The sequence below is a fragment of the Coregonus clupeaformis genome, chromosome 18 (assembly GCF_020615455.1).
Source record: "Coregonus clupeaformis isolate EN_2021a chromosome 18, ASM2061545v1, whole genome shotgun sequence".
NCBI lineage: Eukaryota > Metazoa > Chordata > Actinopteri > Salmoniformes > Salmonidae > Coregonus > Coregonus clupeaformis.
Window position 1 is genome coordinate 51,966,138 of NC_059209.1, and position 9,176 is coordinate 51,975,313.

General features: G+C 43.3%; 1 protein-coding gene across 3 annotated transcripts; it reads left to right on the forward strand.

The window, feature by feature from the left end:
• Nucleotides 1-239: 239 nt before the first annotated feature.
• LOC121573908 (ubiquitin carboxyl-terminal hydrolase 30) lies at nucleotides 240-9,138 on the forward strand. Of its 3 annotated transcripts, none has more exons than XM_041886313.1 (13): nucleotides 240-348; nucleotides 1,014-1,123; nucleotides 1,236-1,418; nucleotides 1,613-1,713; nucleotides 4,292-4,390; nucleotides 4,529-4,574; nucleotides 4,658-4,752; nucleotides 4,866-4,925; nucleotides 5,141-5,227; nucleotides 5,344-5,424; nucleotides 7,132-7,354; nucleotides 7,618-7,726; nucleotides 7,866-9,138. In XM_041886313.1, the coding sequence occupies exons 1-13, from the start codon at nucleotides 278-280 to the stop codon at nucleotides 8,110-8,112; spliced, it is 1,512 nt and encodes a 503-aa protein (XP_041742247.1). In that variant the 5' UTR covers nucleotides 240-277; the 3' UTR covers nucleotides 8,113-9,138. The 3 variants fall into 3 exon arrangements, with proteins under 3 accessions (XP_041742247.1, XP_041742258.1, XP_041742256.1); XM_041886324.2 differs by lacking the exon at nucleotides 240-348 and adding an exon at nucleotides 355-922 and having other exon boundaries at nucleotides 996-1,123; XM_041886322.2 differs by lacking the exon at nucleotides 240-348 and adding an exon at nucleotides 355-922.
• Nucleotides 9,139-9,176: the final 38 nt, after the last annotated feature.

A 9,176-nucleotide genomic window follows, 5' to 3' on the forward strand; every position in this document is an offset into this window, starting at 1 on the left:
ATGCTCTACCAAGGTTAGTATCACGGGTAAATATTTTGATATCAATGTGAATGGCCCTATGGTCTGTGAGGGGAGTAGTACAACTAGTTGTAGTAACACACTCACTATCAATAAATGTGGCTATAAACCAAAAATCTATTCTGGATTGTTACTCCAAGTGAACGACCTGTTTTGTGCTGATGATGCCTGCGACAAATGGCTTCCGGTACTGCTGTGTTTGGTCCGTCAAAAATCCAAAGACTCCTAATTTAAGTTCCACCACGCTAGCTCCGAGAATATGCCGTGGTGCAGACCAGCGACATCTGAAAAGCTTATTCGGGAGTTCCTGTACTCTGGATCCATTGTCAGGTCAGACCTGAATGTTTTAAAACGCGTTGCTTTTCGCGCATTAAATATGTGATTGTGTCGGGGTTTAGCAAAGTGTGGTCAATGAGCTTGCTCTTTCTTATTGCGCAGCACGAACGACGTTTTTAAGTGGCGCACACACAAACCATGCCAAAGCAATCGAGTACTGTTGATCTGTTGACTGCATCAATCTGAAATTAACGACTAGACAGACTACTTTTATGGGATTACCATACCATCTGTTAGCAAAATTGCAACATGTTTTAGAGAACTCTATGTGCATTATGTCGTAGTAGAGGGTGTAAAAAAAAAAAAGAGCAAGCTACAGTAGCGTTATCTAATGTTTATAGAAAGATCTGTCTGTCAAGCGGACAGGACAGCCTATCGTCGGCTGGAGAACATGTGTCGTGTCGTGCTTGGCAAATGAAATGGGGCGACAGCAAACTAACTGGTTTAATTGGACTCACATGAACCAGGAATTATCTAGTTCACAGGTTTAGTTAGCTAAATTGGCCTCCACTGCTGCTGCTTTGGATACATTAGAGTTAGTTAGATATGGACATACGATCTATTCAGTGTAAGTAAAGGGGAACGCATGTGTTGTCCAAACAGTTCAGCCTTGTCAGTGAAACTGCCAATAATATGTATAGCTTTGGAATATTTTTCAGGAACAAAATTATGAAAAACTGGGGAGTCATTGGTGGAATAGCGGCTGCCATGGCTGCTGGAGTATATGTTCTATGGGGTCCAATTACAGACAGCAAGAAAAGGAAGAAAGGTAAGCTTGCCCAGTGTCTGTGTTGACAGTTCAAGACAGGATCACTAATGTTATGTAAGTGGATGTTTATGAGGGCCATTGACTGTATACTAAAAAAAAGTATCCACCATAGGCATGGTACCAGGCCTGCTGAACCTGGGAAACACCTGCTTCATGAACTCTCTGCTCCAGGGCCTGGCAGCCTGCCCTTCCTTTGTCAAGTGGCTGGAGGAGTTAACTAGCCGCAAAGGTGTGTCAGATGGTGAGCCAGAGAAGGACCCTAAACTTTCCAGAACTCTCCTGCAGCTTCTCAAAGGTAGTGTTCTGTGATGGGCGGAGAAGGAATCAGAATCTCTGTTCACTCAATTGTTACACTCTATGGCTGCAACCCAAATGGCACCCTATACCCTACATGGTGCACTACTTTTGACCAGGGCCTATGTAGTGCACTATATAGGGAATAGGGTACCATTTGGGATGCAGCCTGACAGTGGATTCTCTGAATTGCAGCACTGTCAAACGACCCTGGGGAGGAGGATGTGCTGAATGCAGGGTGTCTGCTGGAGGTCCTCAGACTCTACAGGTGGCACATCAGTTCCTTTGAGGAACAGGTGCGTTATCCTTACTTGTTAAGCATTAGTGATACATTTTTCAGAGCATTCAATTCAAGTCAAAATGATTGTCTTAAATCTGTTCCCCATAAGAATTCTGCTCCACGTTCAAAACAAATTGAAAGGAAACCCTTCCAGTCGAAGCTCGCATCCATTACAAGACCATGGTACTTGCCAATGGCGCAGCAAGAGGAACTGCCCCTCCCTACCTTCAGGCTATGCTCAAACCCTACACCCCAACCCGAGTACTCTGTTCTGACACGTCTGGTTTCTTGGACCTCCCACCCCAGCTCCCGCTCAGCCCATTCAAAGCTCTTCTCTGTCCTGGCACCCCAATGGTGGAACCAGCTTCCCCCTGAAGCTACGACAGCAGTGTCCCTGCCGATCTTCCGAAAACATCTGAAACCCTACCTCTTCAAAGAGTATCTTAAATAATCCCCCCAAAGAACAACTTGCCTTTTTGTAAACTAACACTCGAACTTGACTCCCTCCCCTACTAGCACTGACTGCCGATAGCTACTTTGAGGAAAAATGTACTTACTATACTGAACAAAAATATAAATGCAACAATTTCAAATATTTGACTGAGTTACAGTTCATATAAGGAAATCAGTCAATTGAAATAAATTCATTAGGCCCTAATTCACATGACGGCAGGGGTACAGCCATGGGTGGACCTGGGAGGGTATAGGCCCACCCACTGGGGAGCCAGGCCCAGCCAATCAGAATGAGTTTTTCCCCACAAAAGGGCTTTATTACAGACAGAAATACTCCTCAGCACCCCCCACCCCGCCTCAGACGATCCCGCAGGTGAAGAAGCCGGATATGGAGGTCCTGGGCTGGTGTGGTAACACGTGGTCTGTGGTTGTGAGGCCGGTTGCACTTAGTGCCAAATTCTCTAAAATGACGTTGGAGGCAGCTTATCAAATCAAATCAAATGTTATTTGTCACATACACGTGTTAAGCAGATGTTATTGCGGGTGTAGCGAAATGCTTGTGCTTCTAGCTCTGACAGTGCAGTAATATCTAACAAGTAATATCTAACAATTTCACAACATATACCTAATCACACAAATCTAAGTAAGGAATGGAATTTATGAATATATACGTGTATGGACAAGCAATGACAGAGTGGCATGGACTAAGATACAGAATAATATTATAGAATAGAATACAGTATATACATATGAGATGAGTAATGCAAGATATGTAAACATTATTAAAGTGACTAGTGTTCCATTTCTTTAAGTGGCCAGTGATTTCAATAGGCAGCAGCAGCCTCTGTGCTAGTGATGGCAATTTAACATCACTTCATGATGGCCTTGAGATAGAAGCTGTTTTTCATTCTCCCGGTCCCAGCTTTGCTCGCTTATGGTAGAAATTAACATTACATTCGCTGGCAATAGTTCTGGTGGACATTCCTGCACTCAGCATGCCAATTGCATCTCCCTCAATTTGAGACATCTGTGGCATTGTGTTGTGTGACAAGAGCTTTAGTGAGGTTGGGCACTGATGTTGGGCGATTAGGCCTGGCTCGCAGTCGCCGTTCCAATTCATCCCAAAGGTGTTTCGATGGGTTGAGGTCAGAGCTCTGTGCAGGCCAGTCAAGTTCTTCCACACCGATCTCGACAAACCATTTCTGTATGGACCTTGCTTTGTGCATGGGGGCATTGTCATGCTGAAACAGGAAAGGGCCTTCCCCAAACTGTTGACACAAAGTTGGAAGCACAGAATTGTCTAGAATGTCATTGTATGCTATAGTGTTAAGATTTCCCTTCACTGGAACTAAGGGGCCTAGCCCAAACCATGAAACCAGGCCCAGACCATTATTCCTCTTCCACCAAACTTTACAGTTGGCACTATGCGTTGGGACAGGTAGCGTTCTCCTGGCATCCAACAAACCCAGATTAGTCCGTCGGACTGCCAGATGGTGAAGTGTGATTCATCACTCCAGAGAACGCGTTTCCACTGCTCCAGAGTCCAATAGTGGCGTGCTTTACACCACTCCAGCCGACGCTTGGCATGCGGCTGCTCGGCCATCGAAACCCATTTCATGAAGCTCCCCACAAACAGTTATTGTGCTGACGTTGCTTCTAGAGGCAGTTTGGAACTCGGTAGTGAGTGTTGCAACGCGCTTCAGCATTCGGTGGTCCTTTTCTGTGAGCTTGTGTGGCTTACCATTTTGCGGCTGAGCCGTTGTTGCACCTAGACGTTTCCACTTCACAATAACAGCACGTACAGTTGACCAGGGAAGCTCTAGCAGGACAGAAATTAGAAGAACTGACTTGTTGGAAAGTCACTGAGCTCTTCAGTAAGGCCATTCTACTGCCAATGTTTGTCTCTGGAGATTGCATGGCTGTGTGCTCGATTTTATACACCTGTCAGCAACGGGTGTGGCTGAAATAGCTGAATCCACTCATTTGAAGGGGTGTCAACATACTTTTGTGTATCTTAAGATTAATGCACTAACTGTAAGTCGCTTTGGATAAGAGCGTGTGCGATATGACTTAAATGTGTATGTAAATGTAATGTGTATGGTATATTGGTTTAATCTCTCGTCCCTATTTACATTTCTTAGGATGCCCATGAGCTCTTCCATGTCCTCACCTCTTCCCTGGAGGAGGAGCGAGACCGACAGCCCAAAGTCACCCACCTCTTTGACATTCAGTCCCTTGAGGTCAGTTGCTCTTATCCCTCTCCTTCCTTTAACACTCACAGCCCTGCTCAGTTTTGTCTCTTTCAGCACAGTGTGTTTTTGATGCAAGTGAATTGTATATTTGCCTTCTGACTTCTGTTCTTTTGTTTTTGGCATCAGAGTCTCCCAGATATAGATGAGAAGACCTTGAGCTGCAAGAGTCGAGGTAAGGAGACAAATAGTGGTTTGGAATATGTTACTGGAGAAGTAGGTTTTGGGGAAATATGAAAACTACTTTTGCTCTTCCAGGCCCTCTTCATCCTATACGAAGTCCTTGGAAGTTTCCACATCCTTTCCATGGCCGCCTAACAAGCAACATGGCATGCAAGCGTTGCGAACAACAGGTGATTAATTTTTATTTTATTATTCATATCACGTGAATATCAGATATTTGGCAGTGTACTGTCTTTAAATCAGTGGTTTGTTTGTGCTATTAATTCCCTTTTCTTGTTTGCAGAGTCCAGTGCGATATGACTCTTTCGACAGCCTCTCCTTATCCATCCCTTCGCCGCAATGGGTAAGCAGAATGGGTGACGGGAGAACAAATACATGAAGGAAACCTTCAAATCATTAAGGTGACGGTTTTCCGTGATATGTGTACACCAAGGATGCAGGAGCAAAAGCTTGCACGAGTTCGGGTAACCCTGTTTTACATGACTGTATGTAAATAAATAGCTTGTGAGCTACAGTATATGCAATGTGCTGAGGACTGATAGAGTATATTTCCCTTAGGGCCAGCCTGTCTCTCTGGATCACTGTCTCCAGCATTTCATCTCTTCAGAGACCATTAAAGAGGTGGAGTGTGAAAACTGCACCAAGGTACTAGTCTTCACTCTTATTTGGTTGGTGAGTTAGTTAAGAAAAAGGAACTGTACATCTGTGAGCCTATTGGAGCTTTGGAATGAACCTTGTTTTGGCATCTTCTCTCCCGTTAGCTTCAACAAGGAGCCTTAGTGAATGGGCATGTCCTCGAAAGCCAGAGGACAACCTTCATCAAACAGCTTAAACTGGGAAAGGTAATGGTGCACTGCCAGATTTAAGTCCCACTAACTACATTTCCATCCAGTTTTTGTGCAAGTAAAGTCAAACCGTTTAAAGAAAATCACTGTGATGGACACAGGAAGTTTCGGCACAATTTTAGAAATGCCGACAGATAATTTGTTATTTCGGCATGGTGGGATCTTTTTGTGTTGGTAAAATTAATTCTGCAAGAAATGGTGGTGGAAACATCTTTATGCACAAATATTGATATGATAACCATCATATCGAAGTAAACTTTGAGTTACGCAATGATGTGGTGTGTGGTCCTCCCACTACGACTCAGGAAACCATGCAGTTTATTAGGCTACAGTGCCCTACAAAGGCAAAATGCAGTAACTATGAAGTTGGTCAAATCTTTGATCTGTTGTAATGGCCAGGTATATTATTTGATTAATGTTGGTATTTAGTTTCTTGACACAAGAACATGCCAGTTGATCAGAGTATATCATGGAATATCAGAAATGCCTGTCTGTCTAGACAGAAAAAGATTTTGAAGTCATATTTTGCCTTTTGTAGTGCAGTACAGATTAAATAAGTTATGAACTTCACAGGGTGGTGAAAGTGCACGGTGATGAGCTTGATGCTCCTTTCCAATAAATATCAAGGGTCGTATTTTCGGTAGAGTTGAAAATGCGATGGAAACACATTGGACTTTATATTTTTATTCGGTACATCAATCAAATATATTTATAAAGCCCTTTTTACATCAGCAGATGTCACAAAGTGCTTATACAGAAACTCAGCCTAAAACCCCAAAGAGCAAGCAATGCAGATGTAGAAGCACGGTGGCTCGGAAAAACTCCCTAGAAAGGCAGGAACCTAGGAAGAAACCAGGCTCTGAGGGGTGGCCAGTCCTCTTCTGGCTATGCTGGGTGGAGATAAGAGTACATGGCCATTAAGGCCAGATCGTTTTTCAAGATGTTCAAACGTTCATATAATACCCACAGGGTCAAATAATAATCCGTGGTTGTAGAGGGTGCAACAGGTCAGCACCTCAGGAGTAAATGTCAGTTGGCTTTTCATAGCTGAGCATTCAGAGGTCGAGACAGCAGGTGCGGTAGAGAGGGAGAGATGGAGGGAGAGATGGATGGGGGGAGGGAGGGAGAGATGGATGGGGAGAGGGAGGGAGAGATGGATGGGGAGAGGGAGGGAGAGATGGATGGGGGAGGGAGGGAGAGATGGATGGGGAGAGGGAGGGAGAGATGGATGGGGAGAGGGAGGGAGAGATGGATGGGGAGAGGGAGGGAGAGATGGATGGGGAGAGGGAGGGAGAGATGGATGGGGAGAGGGAGGGAGAGATGGATGGGGAGAGGGAGAAAACAACATGAAAACATAAGTGAAAAAGTACATTTTGTGTGCACTACATCATCACACAATGATTTTTATCTGCAACAAGTCAGTTTGGTGGGAAAATTTACATATTTTCATTATGCAGATTTTAGAATATTCACATGAAAATCTGTCATCAATTGGATGGAAACCTAGCTATTGTGACCTACTTGATGATATGTGAAACAATTGCTGTGTACTAAATGGTTTCACTGCTTTACTGGTATCCCCCTGCACACATCACTATCAGATGCATTTATGTGTCTGGCTTCAGCATATCATCCTTGTCCTCAGTTATGTGACATACTGTATACAGGTATATGACGATGTGTTTGTGTGACTCCTCCCTCCAGCTCCCCCAGTGTCTCTGTATTCACCTGCAGAGACTGACGTGGTCTAATGAGGGTATGCCCATAAAGAGACAGGAACATGTCCAGATCTCAGAGTACCTGTCTATGGACCGCTACAAACACCGCGCAACCATTCAGAGGCTCCAGCACATCAACTGTACTCCCAAAACCATTAAAGCAGAGGACTCAAGAGAGGCTGCAGATAAGACCACTCCCAATGGCAAAGGTACGGTGAAAGCACTTGAAAATTGTCTTCCTGGGACTAAATGGCTTGTCTTAAGACTTATTATGACTTTCTTTCAGCTTGAGAGGACTCAGAACTGTCATGATTGTTCTTAGCAGGTTGTTGGAAATTGGCCATAGATGGTTTGGGATTTGTTAAAAGAACAGAAATACTCCAGATTACTCTCATAATGTAATTGTTGTTTTACAGACCCATGAAAGGCCTTGTACAACAGTAAGATCATACTGTATTCTACTTATTTTCAGATGTAGAACACCATAACAACAACAAGCCTCTGTCCAATGGAACATGTTTGTCTGTCTTTCTCCATTCTCCTGGGTTGAACCCACAGGTCAACCTCACATATGACTACAGGTAAACAAAACCTGATCATCTTAAACAGCCTTTTCATATCAATAAAGAGAAGACGCAATATTACAAAATCAGATAAATTCTCTTGGAATTATAGTGTGTACTCTGATAACACTGTTGAATACACCATGTCTCTCCACAGCTCCTCAGAATACCTATTTCAACTGATGGCTGTGTTGGTTCACCATGGTGACATGCACTCAGGACACTTTGTCACGTACCGCCGCTGCCCTCCCTCGCCCCGCAGCTCCTCTCCATTCAGCTCCCAGTGGCTGTGGGTTTCAGATGACTCCGTACGCAAGGCCAGTTTGCAGGAGGTGCTGTCATCCAATGCCTACCTACTCTTCTATGAGCGGGTGAGACGGCTCCGTCTACTGTTGGAGGAGTAGAGCCCTGGAGCAATGAGCCAGACTGGACACCCACTCCCCTGCCAACCCATACCGCCACAGAAAACACCCCTCAGAAGTGTAGTTCTCCAGGCCCAATGGTTTACCTGTAGGATTGTGCTTTAACAGTACTGAAGATTATGCTGCTCTACTTTGATCTGTCATATTAAAATCATGAATGTCCCCCTCGTCTTTTACGGCGATTTAGGAGGCACTGCCTTTTAGATCCCAGAGATTGGACGGTTCTCAAAAACATCTCAGAATGGCTGGTAGTCTTTTCACAAAATATTTGAGTTACTTCAACCAAGACATTTTAGGCTTAATGGGTGTTACTAGATTATGAAATGTGTCAGTGGAGGTACGTGATATGTAATCACTGTCTTCAGCCATTTCAGTCTGGAAATAATCACTCATTATATTGTAAAATGTCGGTCTATTTAAAATAATGCAATGTTTCAATTGACATTGTATATAAGCTGCTGTATATTTTATTTTTCTACTTTAACAAATTATTCAGAATACTTTAATAGCATGCAGGTGGTTTGGATTGTAGTCTAGCTGCACGTGTCTGCAGACTAGGTACCTTTGTGTAGAATAATTTCTGCAGTTGTTGCACAAGATCTCATGGTATCAAGCCAATGTGTAGATTGTTATTTTTGTTCCTAAATGATATTGAAGCAACGTGATAGTTTTACAACTGTTTTTATAGAGCAGCGAAATTGGAATTGATAGAAATGTAACAAATTTGCCAAAGTATTTAAAGTTGTGGTTGTACAGTGTGTACGACTAAACAATCTAAGAGTGAGTATTGCTCAACATGCATACCAGTTGTGTTGTAAATACTGCCATTTACTCACTCTCCTCCTAGTATTAAAGGATGCAACCTCTAAATAACCCTCTATACCCATTTTCTGATCAATTTGCACTAATGTATATTTTGAAGATTTGTGTGTGTGTGAGATCTGTCAAGAAGTTGATTGTTTTCATAGATACAATTATGAAAATTAAAAATATATAAGTAAAGAGTTACCACATGACTGATTTGTATGAATTGGACCTTGAACAAA